The sequence below is a fragment of the Lathyrus oleraceus genome, chromosome 5 (genome assembly GCF_024323335.1).
Source record: "Lathyrus oleraceus cultivar Zhongwan6 chromosome 5, CAAS_Psat_ZW6_1.0, whole genome shotgun sequence".
Lineage (NCBI taxonomy): Eukaryota > Viridiplantae > Streptophyta > Magnoliopsida > Fabales > Fabaceae > Lathyrus > Lathyrus oleraceus.
In genome coordinates this window covers 358,081,180-358,101,548 of record NC_066583.1, presented here as the reverse complement: position 1 = coordinate 358,101,548, position 20,369 = coordinate 358,081,180, and the positions used below count along the sequence as shown (strand labels likewise).

General features: G+C 36.7%; 1 protein-coding gene and 1 long non-coding RNA gene across 2 annotated transcripts; one reads left to right on the top strand and one right to left on the bottom strand.

The window, feature by feature from the left end:
- The first annotated feature begins 1,044 nt into the window (after positions 1 to 1,044).
- On the top strand, positions 1,045 to 1,434 carry LOC127080681 (uncharacterized). The gene has a single exon (XM_051020992.1). It carries the CDS (start codon positions 1,045 to 1,047, stop codon positions 1,432 to 1,434), a length of 390 nt encoding a protein of 129 aa, XP_050876949.1.
- Positions 1,435 to 3,373: 1,939 nt separating this feature from the next.
- On the bottom strand, positions 3,374 to 4,980 carry LOC127084683 (uncharacterized). The gene is made up of 2 exons (XR_007788769.1): positions 4,520 to 4,980; positions 3,374 to 3,761 (listed from the first exon to the last, which is right to left on the bottom strand). It is a non-coding gene; the product is annotated as an uncharacterized LOC127084683 (long non-coding RNA).
- Positions 4,981 to 20,369: the final 15,389 nt, after the last annotated feature.

Here is a 20,369-nt window from a genome sequence, read left to right as displayed (position 1 = left end):
TTTGGGACAGAGTGGTAGCATTAATTCTCTTCATTCTTTTTAATTTATGTTTATTTTAATTAACAAAATTGTGACATTGTTTTTTATTTTTTTCAGGACCGTGATCCGCTAAAGTTTATTAACCACAGGCGGAAGATTACTGGCTTGCCTCAGCCGAATGAGGAATAGTTTTAGGCTACTTTATCCTTATTTGACCTGAAGGACTTGTGCATGACCGGTTATACTACGTCCAACCACGAGATGCTTAATGCATTCGTAAAGAGATGGCACTCTGAGACCTCACAATTTCACCTATCGCATGGTGAGATGTATATCACACTCGACGATGTGTCGTGTTTGCTACATCTTCCTATCAGGGGGAGACTCCTAGATCATGGGAGTATTACCAAAGACAAGGCACTCGTGATGATGATAGACTATCTGGGGGACTGGCCTAGAAGAGGCGAATGAGGAGTTGGATAGGACTAGGGGGCTCATGCTAGGTTTGAATACCTGAAGCGGATATATACAAATAACATCCAAATAGCACATCAGGCTACAGGTGATGACGAGCAGGTGGGGCTCCACAAAGCATATGCTATGAAAGCATACCTGCTATATTTGGTTGGCACTGTGGTTTTTATGGACAAGAGTATCATTTATACATACGTCATCGACCTACAATACTTCGAGGATTTTGAGCGGATCCATGAGTGCAACTGGGGGGCCGTTTGTTTGGTCTACCTGTACTCAAAGTTATCAGAGGGCTGTAGGTGGAAGACGAAGTAGGTCACAGGCAGCATCACACTACTGAGGATAATATTTGTTGGTCTTTTAATATTTCTGTTTCGTTTTCATTTCATCTTTACAACACCATTACTTATGATTCGTGTGTTCCAAACTTTTCAGGCTTAGATCCTCCAATACGTCCTGCACATCTCTGGTTGGGCGAGTGTACCGACTTACGTTGAGGATATGTTGCGTGCTATTTCATTTTCCCCACTCAGAAGGAACCATGCGACTGAGTCGTTCAGAGTGTATATTGACCGCTTGGTTGCCGAGGACATGCATTTCAGCAGCTATGTCGATCACCGTGAGACGCGGCCATTTGACGATATAGTTCTATACTCTAGATGGTTGGCCTGCGGATCATATATTACTGCTTGTCATCTTCTCGAACGCGTCATACGGCAGTTCGACTACACTCAGACCATTCTTAAACACCCTATTGTATCTACTCCTCCTGCTTTGACACGTAGACAAATGGATGACATGTTTGATGATTATGAGAGTCATCTGGTACTAGAGAAGGCACAGAATACCATAGTCCCGAGCGACTCTAGCTACGTGGATGGGTACATCAGGTGGTTCTTTAGGGTGTCAGATTCGTATATGGTGCGGGTTGCTCCTAGATACCCACCTAGGTCAGCTAATCATGAGATACTAGAGGAGTAGCAGACACAATTAGATCATGCTAAGGATGTCTTGCCTAGATGGTGTCGCATTATGGAATTGTGCAGGCAAGCATTGACAGAGGTATCTTCCTTGATGGGTCTGATGTGAGGCAGGTCCTAGATGCCATCATGACGTAGGCATGGGGGCATTGATGTACCAGAGACAATGTCATACCCCAAAATTCACCCTACTCTTCGCAATGTCCATCTAGGTCACTAACCCTAACCATTTGCATATCCTTATGGGTCATTCATTTCATTTGCATAATCATGGTACGATACAAGAGGACATGTATCATGGATTCCAAGCTTTGTGCTTGCACCTAGTGAAAACTATGGTTTCTCTGTAACTTGAGGCAACTCAACCATCAAACCCTGATCTGAGGGTAGCTCTTGATGCTTTTTCACTGTGCCCATCATTGGTGTTTCAATTGTGGCTTCTTGATGAAGCAAAACCCTAATTTGGGGATCCTCACTTGGTCTTGGTTTCCATAAACCCTAATCATGTCCCATGCCCTTGTGGGTGGCCTTATAACCCTAGTTTCATCTGATTCTTCATCACCCATTATGCTTGATGCACCTGTTTGGTTAAGATTCATCACAATCATTGGTTCATGGTTCTTCATGTTATTTCCTTGTTTTGATTCAATTCATGTCATGTTCTTACATGTGCATCTTGTGTTTGTTCATGATCATTGGTTTAAGTCCAATTCCATGGCTCCACAACTTTTATTTGCTTCCATTCCATAGCATTCCACCTGATTATCTCCTCATGCCTATCCAATGGCTTGATCATGTCTTGCCTAGGCCCATTTCATCTGGTCATTTCAAGTGCATGTTTCATTCTTGGTTTGTGCATTTTGCATTCATTGGTTTGGTCATTCCCAATTGGTATTCATTGGTTCATGTTAGTATGGTTCATTCATTTCCATGTTTTCATCATTCAATCCATTTCAAGCCTAGTTGAGTTCAATTCAAGTGTTGGTCATATCCATTGATTCATGATTAGTGGTTTAATTCAAGTCATGTTCAAGTTAGTTCATCTTAATCTAGTTTCAAGCATGTTCATACAATGGTCCACGATATTCAAAATTCCATACAAATGTCATGTTCATGATTAATATTCATTCAAATCCAATTCAATCCATTCAAATATGAAAAAATGTCATTCATTACAATCCATGAAATGTCCATTACATGAGAAAAATACAAAAAAAAATGAAGTGTTGACTTTGGTCAACATTTGGCTTTTGGTGAACTTTGACCAAAGTCATCCCAATCCCCAAAAGTCCTAAAACCCTAAATCCCTAATCCCAATCCTAACTCCATCTTTGACCCTTGATCTTGAAGTTTTTCCTTTTTGCACATGACAATCCAAATTCCAATTTTGATGGAATGTTACCTTTGTCCATTCCATGTGCCTAACCGTGACCAAGAAAACAACCCTGTAATATTGAAAGTGATGGCCTCTATAATCAACACCACCACCACCTACATTTGTCATGGTGACGAGTATTGAAAGAGATATTTAAAGGGATCTGTTGTGGTGATTTCTATATTTTTCAAGATGGTTACTTTCAGAAGGTCACAAGAATCAAATTGTTTTCATTTTATGGTTTTGTTTCTGTTTGGTGCTTATTGCTGCACAAGATAATATCACTAACCCTACCGAAGTTGAAACATTAAAAGCCATAAAAGAAAGGTTGATTGATCCTAATGGAAATTTGAGTGATTGGATATCGTATCCATATGTATATCTCTTTGGACAAGAGTTTTATGTTTCAAAAAAACACTAATTGATGGCTATTTACAAGTTCAAGAATTGCAAGTAATGAATTTGAGATTGTCCGGTAATTTGGCGCTAGAAATTGGCAGTTTGGCTTATATGGAAAGATTAAGCTTCATGTGGAACAAAATAACTAGGAGTATTCCAAAGGAAATTGGCAGTATCAAATATTTAGTCCTCTTGTTATTAAATGAAAATATGTTAACAGATTCACTTCCAGATGAGCTTGGCTTTCTTCTGAACCTTGACAGAATACAAATCGATCAAAATAATATATCAGGACCTCTACCAACAACATTTGCAAACCTAAACAATACAAAGCGCTTTCACATGAACAATAATTCAACTAGCGGGAAAGTCCCACCCGAACTCTGGCGATTACCAAAGCTTGTTCGCTTCCTTCTTGACAACAACAATTTATCAGGATATCTTCCTCCTTAGTTGTCCAAACTTCCAAGTCTGCTTATACTTCAACTTGGCAATAGTAACTTCAAGGAAAATAGCATTCCTGATACTCATGGCAACATGTCCAAACCATTCACCTGCACAATTATAACAACAACTCAATATATTTTAATCTTGCTAAGTATATAACAAAATACCATATGAAACAAAACCCTGCATAAAAACAAAACGTATTCCATTCAACAAATTTAACGGACTTCACAAACTGGATCGAATTGACACTCACTAAGCTAACTTCCTCATAATTGATCTAACGTTTTCTAACTTCCAACTTCTCTAACAAACTTCCAACCCTCCTAACTAACTCAAACTGAAATAACATAATCAGACTACCCTTAACCTCAATAACTAATAACTCTGAACCAACATTGATAACGCTAATTCAGAACCTAACCCTCCATCACAATCCAAAAACTCGCCTCTAACTTCCAAAACAAACACCCTGCTTCAACAGAAACGAAACCTGCATAAACCTGCTTCAAAAACTCTCCTCCAACTTCTTCAGTCTAACATAATTCCAACTTCAACTTCCAGCTTCTAACCCCAATGACCACCCTTCAAACGGAACCCTCTGACTCTCTCTAACCATTTGGAAAACACCTATAACTTCCCTCTTCCAATCACTCTCATAACCTACAAACATGACCAACTCATTCTCCAAAAAATTGAACCTTCCAAAAAGCTTGAAGGATTTTGCAAACACCTCCGCAACCTCTAACAGACCTTCATCATTAGAAGGCACAACAATACAAGCAGAACAAGAGAGATAGCAGGAAAAAATTAAGAAAAAGGGGAGAGAAGCATTAAAATTCAGAAACGAAAAAAACCATCTCACCTTTTCAATCGTCTTCATTCCTCACTCTTGAAATCATCACCAAATCGGTTCTTGAACAGTAACAATTCACAACCGTCTTTGATCTCTCCGATTCTACCTTCAAGAAATCCGACCAACCGCCACTCGACTTACTTCGGTTCCAATAGATCATGTCGCCGTTTCCGCTTTCAAGTTCCCAATGACTTCTCGCCGGTTCTAAGTTTCCGACGATGCTCCTTGGACAATGTTGATGACGGAGCTTCTGTTGGTTTGCGGAGTTGAAAGGGAGACGGTGGATGTGAGGGGAGACGTATACTAAGCGGTCCATTTGGATTGAAGGTAAGAAAATCCTATTCTCAATCGAAAATTTTACCTCTGATAACCCATCAATTATAATCATACCCATAGATTTTTTGGACCAAAATGCCCTAATTCAAATAGGTTATATTTCTGAAAAAATTGGGTTTACTTCATTTTCGCTTCAAGACTTTCGGAACATCCTTTTTGCCATTAAATCGGAACACAAAGAGTAAGGGTATGTTTGAAATGCATCTTAAAAACTCTTTTTTAGTTTTTGAAAATTTAAAATTTAAAAACTTGTTTGAATATAATGTTTTGCAAAAGTGTTTTTAAAAACTCTTTTCTATTTTTCAGTTTTTAGAAGTAAAAAAGTGAAACAGTTTAGTTGTGTTTTCCTTCTCATTTTTTAGTTTTTAGTATTATAAAACTTGAAGACAAAACATAAAAAATTTATAATTTTCATTAATAACATTAATGTGATTTTAAAAGATTAGATTATCAAACAAGTTTTTTCATTTTCATATTTTTAAAACAGTTTTTAAAAATTACCTTATCAAACAATTTTTTTTTTAATTTTCTTTTTAAAAATAATTTTTTAAAATAGATTTGAAAAACAAATTTTAAGAACTAAAATTGGAAAGTGTTTCAAACAGGCCCTAAGTCTTCAGGTTCACAAACAACATGCTAGAACACTTTCCAAAAGACTTCCGGTTCGCTCCAAATTTGAGGCGTTGAACCATAACTCTTTCAAAAAGACTTCCGGTTTGAAGACTGATTACCGGAACTCTTTGTAAGAGACTTCCGATTTTCATTCAATTAACCGGAAGTCTTTTGTAAAGTGTTCCGGAAGTCAAACTCATTTTTCATCACACCAGAACTCTTTTTAGAAGTGTTTCGATGTGTTTTTTTTAAATAATTTTTTTAATATTTTTTTATAGTGGTTCGAACACGAGGTGTCGATGGTAGGATTCCAGACCTTAGTTTAGGACGAGGTACATCTACATCTGTAGCAGAGCTGGTTGGTTATCTATGAGGGTCATACGATACGTTGGTAAAGTACGAGCATCATGTTGCTCGTCATTTATGGTTTGGCGAGGAAATAAATGACATATATTTGAAATTGAATAATATTTGAATATTTTATATTGTGTTTTATAATATGTGTTTTAATTGTTTTCAGGAAAGAGGTCCGAAGAAAGAGTTGAAGGTTGCTGGATACGGACTTAAGCTGACATCGAGGGTTCCACTAGGTTTTCCACAACAGATGGAGAGTTGGGTTTCTAGGTTTGAGTTATCTTCACTTCAAATAACTAGTTTGAACAAGATAGACACAAATCTGGTATACGCATTTATGGAGAGATGGCATCTAAAGACATCTTCATTTCACATGTCATTTGGTGAGATGAGCATTACTTTGGATGACGTCTCTTGTCTGCTTCACTTGTCCATCACGGGTTTGTTTTGGAGTCCTCAAGATGTCATTGAAGAGGTTGTTGTTGACTACTTAGGAGTGTCACATAGTGAGGCACATGCGCATGTTCGCAGCTGCAAGGGTTCTTATTATAAATTGTAGTGGTTATACAATTTATTCGTACAACATAGAGTTGCTTCTAGCTGGGCATATGCAACTAAAGCATATTTGTTGATTTTGGTGGGTTCCACAATTTTTTTTGACAAGACCTTTACGCTTGTCGAAGCACGATATCTTCTACTGCATATGGGCTTAAATAGATGTTCGGGATACAGTTGGGGAGCAGCTGCATTAGTTACCCTATACAAATACCTTGGAGATGCGTCCATGTTCATTTGCAAGCAGCTCGATGGATATCCTACTCTCCTATAGGTATATAATTTAATTTAATTTATTCTGGGTTAATTAATTTAATTTATTTTGTTTATTATGTTTTTATATTGTAACAATGTTGGATTCACGGGTACTTTCCAACTGTTGGAAAAAGAGGAGATAATTGGAAACTAGTTGATAATTTTGGTCTTCCTCGAGCGATGAGATGGTCCTATAGGCAAGGAGTCCTGAAGGTGGATGACTTGCAATGTATTTGGACGAGCTGACACATGCCAACATCATATGGCGTCCATTTGAGGATCATAGAGGATGGCGTCAGTTTGATGAGTTATGTTTGTACAGGGGGTGTTTGAAGTATGATGACACAGTTGTTCCATACTTGCCTGACAAACGTGATGAACCAAGAGAGGTTCCAGTTCCTGTTTACGAAGCAGGACAATCTGATCCTAATTCGACTCATGTTTCTACATTGATTCATCATTATCTGAGACAAGTTAATGCCGAAGAGTACAACCATAAGATGTTCTAAGAGTACAACCATATATTTGCCTATTAATTCCAACATAATCAACTCTCAATAACTCTTCAGAAATACGTCTCAAAGCAGCTCGAGACACTGAACCACGCAAATTACCATAAAATGGACTTATGTGCGCGTGCTCGACTTCGTAATTTTTTTTTTGAAAAGAAGCTATAATGTTGCCCAGTTGTAACCTCAAGTTGTTATTCATAGCTTCCCAATATTTGACCATGTCACTATATTGTTTCTCAACATCTGCTTTAACTTCCAATGAGCAAATTCAACCCTAAAAATAACATATTGAAAATATTAAAAATATTACATATAAAAAAAATACATAGTAAAAAATATAATACATACCATTAGTCGTCGTATTACCTAAATGTAGCAGTCGATTAATACATGCTCCAACAAATCTCTGTCTATATGGAGTCAACCATGTGTCTTTCACATAATTAATAAATCCACTATAATCAACACATGCGTGCTTAAGTTGATACAACCGTTGACCATACTCAACCTCATCACTAGCCCAAACAACTTCCATCCATAATGTGTCTATCGTCTTTTACATGCCATTCACCACATATTGCTTGCATTTTGCACCAACGTTTTTGTTAATCTGAAATCTACATAGCAAATTAATCGACCTGGGAAACACAATTTCAATTGCTTTCATCAAAGCAAGATCTCTATCTGTCAAAATCACTTGTGGACACAAATCTTTCTTCACAGACAATTCTTTAAGTTTCTCCAATACCCAACAAAAATTTTCTGTTTGCTTAGACTCCAATACGCAAATGCGACAGCAAAGTCAACTCGGTTGATGTAATGCCAACAATTTCAAACAAAGGTTGTCTATATTTGTTTGTCTTGTAGGTGTTATCCATAACTAACACAATAGGAAAAATATTCAACAACTTAACTCAATCAAGATGCGCCCAAAATCTCTCTCTCTCATAACTTTCGAGGCATCCCTTTTTCTACTCTAATACACATAGCATGCATCCTCAATAAGCTTAAAAAAATGTTGTATCTTACTTCTAGGACCTCTTATCTCTTTTTCTATCGTACTTTTATGCGTGTATATTTGCATAATCCAAGTGACATTCTCTGGATCTCGGTCTTGCAAGGAAAGCAATATGTGTCTAGGTGGTACATGTCTCTTTGTCAAATCAGCGACATGTTGCTTCTCATTTGTGGTCAACCTACCAACAAAGGAATGACCTTCTAATCTATTAGGTAAACCATGATTATGCCCCATATTTTACATCAATCTTCCAACCAGACTCATCTTTCATCGGAGTCAACCTGATTTTAAATGGGCATCCACATTTTTTGAACGCACTTTGGGTTCCACGATCAGTACCCTTGTATTTCCCACCTTTATCACAACCAACTACTAATTTGTTACTTCTCTCTCTCTCTCTTGCCTGATTCAGTATCTGAACGAGTGATAATAACGGTTACTTTATTATGGATTCCAACCTATTTAATCCATCTGATCACCTCTTCTCGTGTATCAAATCTCCGAGTGATTAAAAATGCATTAGAAGTATCTACACATATTTGGGGAAGAATTTCCATACCTGCACAATAAAAAAAAGTAAAAAAAAAAATTAAAAACGTAAACCGGAAGTCTTCAAGGAAGAGTTCTGGATCATACAAATAAAACACCGGAAGTCTTTGGAAAAGACTTCTGGTGTATGTTACTCTGTTAACCGGAACACATATGATAAGTGTTCTGGAACGTTTTTTTTCAAAACTGAACCGGAATTCTTTAACTAACTCTTCCGATATACGTTATGCAGTAAACCAGATGTCTTTCACAAAGTATTATGGTTTGAAAAAAAACATACCGAAAGTCTTTTCCAATGAGTTCCAGTACGAGGGTGAATAGTACAATTTTCGGAAGTCTCAGTTGAATGGTTAAAAGTGAAATGGTAAAAACAAACAAGGGTAAAATTGGTATATTTTAACAAATATAGGGGTATTGGTATAACTGCAGGGGTATGAAGTAAAATTTTCTTCTCAGTCACGTGGGTATTGAACCCTTCCTTGATTATTTTTGGCAAGACTTGGGCCTTTGGTCCAAGCAAACAAGCAAGATATTCATGCACATCCTTCCATTTAACTCACCCCTGGCCCATTTTCTTGATTTTTTGTTCTTAATTCCACTAATCTTTGATTATCCACTTAATTAATTCATTTTTAATTCTAGTTTTTCTTTGATTAATATTGATGTTGTTTTGTTAATCTTGATAGGAATTAGGGTAATTCATAGTTTTGTTTAGAAATATTAGGAATTAATATTTTAGTGACTAGATAGATTAATTCATGGTTAATTGTGATTTAATTAGATTTAGAAATTAGTAATCATCATCTAGATTTTGATTTCATTTTTTTCCCAGATTAATCTCATTATAATTTAACCATGCTTTGATTGAATTGTAATTGACCATTAGGTTTGTTAAATTCACTTTGTTGATCTTGATTTCATTTTATTCATGATTTGAATTAATATGGTTAATTGTATATTTTACCATGATTTTTCCATTAGGTTGATTTTTCATTTTGATCTGTATACTACATTATGATTTTCATGATCATGTTCCTTAGATGAAGTTGTGATTTGGATTATTAATTTCCCATTTCTTTAGTTTGCCCCCTAAGTCATGTTTAAGTAGATTTTAATCCTTAGAATTAATATTCACTTTAATTGTCCATTTAATCGATTCATTTGGTTTGTGATCATATTGAATAATTTGAAAATCTCATTTCAATTTAGGTGATGAATGCTTTGTATGTGTAATTTCATTTGTCATGATCACGTGATAGATCTTTGATTACTTGTAATTGATTAATCCATTACCATTTGAGTTAATTTAGATCTTTGAATATGTTTACACTTGTTGTACTATTCTCATTTGACTTAATCTGATACTAACCCCATTTTTTGTTTGTTTCTGCATGTGATTTTGAGCTTCAAGCACACTCATAACTAGTCATGCCTCTAACCCATTCACTTGACTTGTATTGTGTAGAGTACCATGCCACTTGTATGTTTTAGGCATGGTATATAGTTTGTAAACTTTTCTAATTTCTTTCCATTTTCCTTTCCATGTTGTAATAGTTACATCCCCCATTGGGAGTCATATGTCCCCCCACCCCATGAACATATAATAGCTTAGATTTATTTCTTTTATTAGTCCATCATGCATTCTAACTAAAAAGATAAAAACAAACGATAAAATAAAGCATTCCAAAAGAAACAAAAGGTATTTGATCAAACGTCAAGTTGTTTTCCAAATCAAACTCACACAATTGTAACGCGAGTACTTGATCCAACGTCAAGTGTCTCCCATCCATTCTGTGATCCATGATCCATCTCTCCTTCATTCTATTCTCAATCTCATTCTATCTCTCTCACCTCCATTTCACACACACTTTTTCACAAAAAATCTCAAACACTTGATCCAACGTCAAATGCCTTTTTCAAAATATTTTCATAGCAAACTGGACTGCAAAAATGGGGTGTATGTCCTTGAACACAATATTCAAGTACTTAGGTTGTCGATCGTGCCTAACTTGAGGACCCGACACTTGACTTCCCCCTTAAAACATCTAATGATTCAAACAAGTTAGATCTAGGTCCTATGAGGGAGAAAAATGGTAGTTAGGATACCATTGTCCTCTCGACTCCCAAGTATTCTGATTATTGGTCATACTTAGTCAAGGTTCAGATACTTATCTCGCTCTAAGTTCCAATGATTAGACTTGTCAAAATCTTTTCACAATTCATATCTCTTTTGGACAAAAAGAGTGGTTAGGATAACATTGTCCTCTCAACTCCCGAGTTTTTGGACTGTTAACTGTATCTAGCCAAGAGTCTCCTGCTTGTCTTCGTACATAAAATCAAACCCAAAAAATCAAATCATATTTTGCCTCATTGCACTCTCTTTAAAACCTTTCAAAAAGGACGTGTTACTTTCATTCTACCGTGAAGAAGCTTAAGCCTCCATGTGTGAGCAAGTAATGTTTAACTGCTAGAGTGTGATCCAAGCACATCCACTTTACCGCAAACAATCAAATACTTCCCGCTCCCATGATAGAGTATACAAGCAAGTGAATAGTAGCACGTGAATGTCAACACCATTTAGTAAAAATAACCAAACACACACTCTATTTTTGAGCAGAACTACGGAGCTCTGACTTCCTCATTGCACGTATGAGGATACGTAGGCACAAGGGCCCAAATCCTTGGCGAGCACACTAATTTAAAACTTATTTTCTCTCCCGATCCCATTCTTTCATCTCATTACCGATAGTAAGTAAACTTACAGATAAACAACATTCATACGCATTGATACAAACAAGTGGTTTCCGTGAAGTACCATGGATATGAGGGGTGTTAATACATTGTCCTTGCATAACCGACTTCTGAATTCGCTCTTAGTCACGAGAACATTCTCATTTAGGGGTTTATCTCTATTTTACCTTTCCTTTGGAATAAATAAAATCCGATGGCGACTCTGTGTTTTTTGTGGTGCGACAGACAACGCCAGAGGATGGTGGGATTGATGGCCGAGGAGGATGAGGAGGCAGACTTGATGTAGTCTGACATATACAATACTGCATTAGTATATAGTAGTAGTACTATGGATTGTATTTTTTTTGACATCATGCTACTTTATCGTTGTTCTCGACTTTTTTTTTCATTTATTTGTATATGATATTTTTGAACCATTTTCCTTTATGTACGTCATTGTTTGTATATCGATCGTATGGTTTATATCTCGTCACTTAACATGGTACATAACTGTTGGTGTAAGCCCTAGAGGCCAATACTTTTGATACTTGTATCGAATTATTTATTAATAATAAAAGGCTTTTTCTTTATTATGTTTGTTTAATAAAGTCCCTTAGTATAGCTAGTCCGTTTAATGTATCAAGTATGACTTAATCATGAGATCACATTAAACATAATGACATTATTCTTAAAGTATCCATAGTCAAGCTTTATTGTGAAGTGGGATAACATTAAAGCATGAAGACTATTATGTTTATAGACTGATGATCACATCTCATGGATCATGGATAAAGAGTTATCAAGTCTTAAACATAGGTATGAATGTTAAGAGTAATATTTATACTGGATTGACCCGCTATGAGAATACTATATAGAATGTTATGCAAAGTGTCATAAGTTATTCTCATGGTGATAATGGTGTATACCACCCTTCGACCTAAAACCATTATGGACCCTAGATGTAGAGTCGAGTGCCTTATTGTTGATCAAACATTGTCCGTAACTGGATGACCATAAAGACAGTTGATGGGTACTCCACGAAGCATGCTAAGGGACATGAGTGACCTAGACGGAATTTGCCCATCCTGCGTAACAGGATAAATGTCTATGGCCCAATATTGAACTGGACAAGGATGACACAGTCTATGTCTTGTGTTCAATATAGACATAAGGGCAAAATGGTAATTATACACATAATTATTATCACAGAAGGATCTGTTAGATCACATGACATTTTCGTGTCTTGGGTAGCAGTGGTGTGTTGCTAGATACCGCTCACTGTTTATTATGTTAAATACGTGATTTAATATAATTGTCAATGCCGCGAAAATCTATAGGGTCACACACAAAGGACGAATTGATGAGAGATAGAGTAATTAAGGAATATTGTAATGTACGGTTCCCTTAAGTGAATTATAGAACATCGTAAGGTACGGTGTACTTAAGTAGAATACGAAATATGGTAAGGTACCACGCGCTTAAGTGATTTTGACATATTATAAGATATGGGTCATATACACTTGAGTGGGTTTTTTAGCTTGCAGCCCACACAAGTGGTTCTATAAATAGAACCCTTGTGTAGAAGCATTGTTACACTTGCAATTTTGTTTCTCTCTCTCTCTCTCTCTCTCTCTCTCTCTCTCTCTCTCTCTCTCTCTCTCTCTCTCTCTCTCTCTCTCTCTCACTCACTCACTCAAAGCCTTCATTCGTAGCAGCTAGCACTGAGATTAAAGGAATTTGTTCGTGTGGACTGAGTAGAAGCGTTGTCATCGTTCAATGTTCGTGATCGCCACAAGAGGTAACGATTCTATCACTGATCATGTCCATTCGTAAGGATCATTAAAGGAGAAATTTTAAATTCCGCTGCGTTTCCCTTTCCTTTGGAATAAATAAAATTCGGTGGCGACTCTGTGTTTTTTGTGGTGCGACAGACAATGCCAGAGGATGGGGGGATTGATGGCCGAGGAGGATGAGGAGGCAGATTTGATGTAGTCTGACATATACAGTAGTGCATTAGTATATAGTAGTAGTACTATGGATTGTATTTTTTTTGACATCATGCTACTTTATCGTTGTTCTCGATATTTTTTTTCATTTATTTGTATATGATATTTTTGAACCATTTGCCTTTATGTACGTCATTGTTTGTATATCGATCGTATGGTTTATATCTCGTCACTTAACATGGTACATAACTGTTGGTGTAAACCCTAGAGGCCAATACTTTTGGTACTTGTATCGAATTATTTATTAATAATAAAAGGCTTTTTCTTTATTATGTTTGTTTAATAAAGTCCCTAGAATAGCTAGTCCGTTTAATGTATCAAGTATGACTTAATCATGAGATCACATTAAACATAAGAACACTATTCTTAAAGTATCCGTAGTCAAGCTTTATTGTGAAGTGGGATAACATTAAAGCATGAAGACTATTATGTTTATAGACTGATGATCACATCTCATGGATCATGGATAAAGAGTTATCAAGTCTTAAACAAAGGTATGAATGTTAAGAGTAATATTTATACTGGATTGACCCGCTATGAGAATACTATATAGAATATTATGCAAAGTGTCATAAGTTATTCTCATGGTGATAATGGTGTATACCATCCTTCGACCTGAAACCACTATGGACCCTAGATGTAGAGTCGAGTGCCTTATTGTTGATCAAACGTTGTCCGTAACTGGATGACCATAAAGACAGTTGATGGGTACTCCACGAAGCATGCTAAGGGACATGAGTGACCTAGATGGAATTTGCCCATCTTGCGTAACAAGATAAATGTCTATGGGCACAATATTGAACTGGACAAGGATGACACGGTCGATGCCTTGTGTTCAATATAGACATAAGGGCAAAAGGGTAATTATACACATAATTATTATCACAGAAGGATCTGTCAGATCACATGATATTTTCGTGTCTTGGGTAGCAGTGATGTGTTGCTGATACATCTCACTATTTATTATGTTAAATACGTGATTTAATATAATTGCCAATGCCGCGAAAACCTATAGGGTCACACACAAAGGACAGATTGATGAGAGATAGAGTAATTAAGGAATACTGTAATGTACGGTTCCCTTAAGTGAATTATAGAACATCGTAAGGTACGGTGTACTTAAGTAGAATACGAAATATGGTAAGGTACCACGCACTTAAGTGATTTTGGCATATTATAAGATATGGGTCATATACACTTGAGTGGGCTTTTTAGCTTTCAGCCCACACAAGTGGTTCTATAAATAGAACCCTTGTGTAGAAGCATTGTTACACTTGCAATTTTGTTTCTCTCTCTCTCTCTCTCTCTCTCTCTCTCTCTCTCTCTCTCTCTCTCTCTCTCTCTCTCTCTCTCTCTCTCTCTCTCTCACTCACTCACTCAAAGCCTTCATTCGTAGCAGCTAGCACTGAGATTAAAGGAATTTGTTCGTGTGGACTGAGTAGAGGCGTTGTCATCGTTCAATGTTCGTGATCGCCACAAGAGGTAACGATTCTATCACTGATCATGTCCATTCGTAAGGATCATTAAAGGAGAAATTTTAAATTCCGCTGCGTTTCCCTTTCCTTTGGAATAAATAAAATTCGGTGGCGACTCTGTGTTTTTTGTGGTGCGACAGACAATGCCAGAGGATGGGGGGATTGATGGCCAAGGAGGATGAGGAGACAGATTTGATGTAGTCTGACATATACAGTAGTGCATTAGTATATAGTAGTAGTACTATGGATTGTATTTTTTTTTGACATCATGCTACTTTATCGTTGTTCTCGATATTTTTTTTCATTTATTTGTATATGATATTTTTGAACCATTTGCCTTTATGTACGTCATTGTTTGTATATCGATCGTATGGTTTATATCTCGTCACTTAACATGGTACATAACTGTTGGTGTAAACCCTAGAGGCCAATACTTTTGGTACTTGTATCGAATTATTTATTAATAATAAAAGGCTTTTTCTTTATTATGTTTGTTTAATAAAGTCCCTAGAATAGCTAGTCCGTTTAATGTATCAAGTATGACTTAATCATGAGATCACATTAAACATAAGAACACTATTCTTAAAGTATCCGTAGTCAAGCTTTATTGTGAAGTGGGATAACATTAAAGCATGAAGACTATTATGTTTATAGACTGATGATCACATCTCATGGATCATGGATAAAGAGTTATCAAGTCTTAAACAAAGGTATGAATGTTAAGAGTAATATTTATACTGGATTGACCCGCTATGAGAATACTATATAGAATATTATGCAAAGTGTCATAAGTTATTCTCATGGTGATAATGGTGTATACCATCCTTCGACCTGAAACCACTATGGACCCTAGATGTAGAGTCGAGTGCCTTATTGTTGATCAAACGTTGTCCGTAACTGGATGACCATAAAGACAGTTGATGGGTACTCCACGAAGCATGCTAAGGGACATGAGTGACCTAGATGGAATTTGCCCATCTTGCGTAACAAGATAAATGTCTATGGGCACAATATTGAACTGGACAAGGATGACACGGTCGATGCCTTGTGTTCAATATAGACATAAGGGCAAAAGGGTAATTATACACATAATTATTATCACAGAAGGATCTGTCAGATCACATGATATTTTCGTGTCTTGGGTAGCAGTGATGTGTTGCTGATACATCTCACTATTTATTATGTTAAATACGTGATTTAATATAATTGCCAATGCCGCGAAAACCTATAGGGTCACACACAAAGGACAGATTGATGAGAGATAGAGTAATTAAGGAATACTGTAATGTACGGTTCCCTTAAGTGAATTATAGAACATCGTAAGGTACGGTGTACTTAAGTAGAATACGAAATATGGTAAGGTACCACGCACTTAAGTGATTTTGGCATATTATAAGATATAGGTCATATACACTTGAGTGGGCTTTTTAGCTTTCAGCCCACACAAGTGGTTCTATAAATAGAACCCTTGTGTAGAAGCATTGTTACACTTGCAATTTTGTTTCTCTCTCTCTCTCTCTCTCTCTCTCTCTCCCTCTCTCTCTCTCTCTCTCTCTCTCTCTCTCTCACTCACTCACTCAAAGCCTTCATTCGTAGCAGCTAGTACTGAGATTAAAGGAATTTGTTCGTGTGGACTGAGTAGAGGCGTTGTCATCGTTCAATGTTCGTGATCGCCACAAGAGGTAACGATTCTATCACTGATCATGTCCATTCATAAGGATCATTAAAGGAGAAATTTTAAATTCCGCTGCGTTTCCCTTTCCTTTGGAATAAATAAAATTCGGTGGCGACTCTGTGTTTTTTGTGGTGCGACAGACAATGCCAGAGGATGGGGGGATTGATGGCCGAGGAGGATGAGGAGACAGATTTGATGTAGTCTGACATATACAGTAGTGCATTAGTATATAGTAGTAGTACTATGGATTGTATTTTTTTTTGACATCATGCTACTTTATCGTTGTTCTCGATATTTTTTTTCATTTATTTGTATATGATATTTTTGAACCATTTGCCTTTATGTACGTCATTGTTTGTATATCGATCGTATGGTTTATATCTCGTCACTTAACATGGTACATAACTGTTGGTGTAAACCCTAGAGGCCAATACTTTTGGTACTTGTATCGAATTATTTATTAATAATAAAAGGCTTTTTCTTTATTATGTTTGTTTAATAAAGTCCCTAGAATAGCTAGTCCGTTTAATGTATCAAGTATGACTTAATCATGAGATCACATTAAACATAAGAACACTATTCTTAAAGTATCCGTAGTCAAGCTTTATTGTGAAGTGGGATAACATTAAAGCATGAAGACTATTATGTTTATAGACTGATGATCACATCTCATGGATCATGGATAAAGAGTTATCAAGTCTTAAACAAAGGTATGAATGTTAAGAGTAATATTTATACTGGATTGACCCGCTATGAGAATACTATATAGAATATTATGCAAAGTGTCATAAGTTATTCTCATGGTGATAATGGTGTATACCATCCTTCGACCTGAAACCACTATGGACCCTAGATGTAGAGTCGAGTGCCTTATTGTTGATCAAACGTTGTCCGTAACTGGATGACCATAAAGACAGTTGATGGGTACTCCACGAAGCATGCTAAGGGACATGAGTGACCTAGATGGAATTTGCCCATCTTGCGTAACAAGATAAATGTCTATGGGCACAATATTGAACTGGACAAGGATGACACGGTCGATGCCTTGTGTTCAATATAGACATAAGGGCAAAAGGGTAATTATACACATAATTATTATCACAGAAGGATCTGTCAGATCACATGATATTTTCGTGTCTTGGGTAGCAGTGATGTGTTGCTGATACATCTCACTATTTATTATGTTAAATACGTGATTTAATATAATTGCCAATGCCGCGAAAACCTATAGGGTCACACACAAAGGACAGATTGATGAGAGATAGAGTAATTAAGGAATACTGTAATGTACGGTTCCCTTAAGTGAATTATAGAACATCGTAAGGTACGGTGTACTTAAGTAGAATACGAAATATGGTAAGGTACCACGCACTTAAGTGATTTTGGCATATTATAAGATATGGGTCATATACACTTGAGTGGGCTTTTTAGCTTTCAGCCCACACAAGTGGTTCTATAAATAGAACCCTTGTGTAGAAGCATTGTTACACTTGCAATTTTGTTTCTCTCTCTCTCTCTCTCTCTCTCTCTCTCTCTCTCTCTCTCTCTCTCTCTCTCTCTCTCTCTCTCTCTCTCTCTCTCTCTCTCTCTCTCTCACTCACTCACTCAAAGCCTTCATTCGTAGCAGCTAGCACTGAGATTAAAGGAATTTGTTCGTGTGGACTGAGTAGAGGCGTTGTCATCGTTCAATGTTCGTGATCGCCACAAGAGGTAACGATTCTATCACTGATCATGTCCATTCGTAAGGATCATTAAAGGAGAAATTTTAAATTCCGCTGCGTTTCCCTTTCCTTTGGAATAAATAAAATTCGGTGGCGACTCTGTGTTTTTTGTGGTGCGACAGACAATGCCAGAGGATGGGGGGATTGATGGCCGAGGAGGATGAGGAGACAGATTTGATGTAGTCTGACATATACAGTAGTGCATTAGTATATAGTAGTAGTACTATGGATTGTATTTTTTTTTGACATCATGCTACTTTATCGTTGTTCTCGATATTTTTTTTCATTTATTTGTATATGATATTTTTGAACCATTTGCCTTTATGTACGTCATTGTTTGTATATCGATCGTATGGTTTATATCTCGTCACTTAACATGGTACATAACTGTTGGTGTAAACCCTAGAGGCCAATACTTTTGGTACTTGTATCGAATTATTTATTAATAATAAAAGGCTTTTTCTTTATTATGTTTGTTTAATAAAGTCCCTAGAATAGCTAGTCCGTTTAATGTATCAAGTATGACTTAATCATGAGATCACATTAAACATAAGAACACTATTCTTAAAGTATCCGTAGTCAAGCTTTATTGTGAAGTGGGATAACATTAAAGCATGAAGACTATTATGTTTATAGACTGATGATCACATCTCATGGATCATGGATAAAGAGTTATCAAGTCTTAAACAAAGGTATGAATGTTAAGAGTAATATTATACTGGATTGACCCGCTATGAGAATACTATATAGAATATTATGCAAAGTGTCATAAGTTATTCTCATAGTGATAATGGTGTATACCATCCTTCGACCTGAAACCACTATGGACCCTAGATGTAGAGTCGAGTGCCTTATTGTTGATCAAACGTTGTCCGTAACTGGATGACCATAAAGACAGTTGATGGGTACTCCACGAAGCATGCTAAGGGACATGAGTGACCTAGATGGAATTTGCCCATCTTGCGTAACAAGATAAATGTCTATGGGCACAATATTGAACTGGACAAGGATGACACGGTCGATGCCTTGTGTTCAATATAGACATAAGGGCAAAAGGGTAATTATACACATAATTATTATCACAGAAGGATCTGTCAGATCACATGATATTTTCGTGTCTTGGGTAGCAGTGATGTGTTGCTGATACATCTCACTATTTATTATGTTAAATACGTGATTTAATATAATTGCCAATGCCGCGAAAACCTATAGGGTCACACACAAAGGACAGATTGATGAGAGATAGAGTAATTAAGGAATACTGTAATGTACGGTTCCCTTAAGTGAATTATAGAACATCGTAAGGTACGGTGTACTTAAGTAGAATACGAAATATGGTAAGGTACCACGCACTTAAGTGATTTTGGCATATTATAAGATATGGGTCATATACACTTGAGTGGGCTTTTTAGCTTTCAGCCCACACAAGTGGTTCTAAATATAGAACCCTTGTGTAGAAGCATTGTTACACTTGCAATTTCGTTTCTCTCTCTCTCTCTCTCTCTCTCTCTCTCTCTCTCTCTCTCTCTCTCTCTCTCTCTCTCTCTCTCTCTCAAAGCCTTCATTCGTAGCAGCTAGCACTGAGATTGAAGGAATCCGTTCGTGTGGACTGAGTAGAGGCGTTGTCATCGTTCAACGTTCGTGATCGCCACAAGAGGTAACGATTCTATCACTGATCATGCCCATTCGTAAGGATCATTAAAGGAGAAATTTTAAATTCCGCTGCGTTTCCTTTTCCTTTGGAATAAATAAAATCCGGTGGCGACTCTGTGTTTTTTGTGGTGCGACAGACAACGCTGGAGGATGGGGGGATTGATGGCCGAGGAGGATGAGGAGGCAGATTTGATGTAGTCTGACATATACAGTAGTGCATTAGTATATAGTAGTAGTACTATGGATTGTATTTTTTTTTACATCATGCTACTTTATCGTTGTTCTCGATTTTTTTTCTTTCATTTATTTGTATATGATATTTTTGAACCATTTGCCTTTATGTACGTCATTGTTTGTATATCGATCGTATGGTTTATATCTTGTCAATTAACATGGTACATAACACCT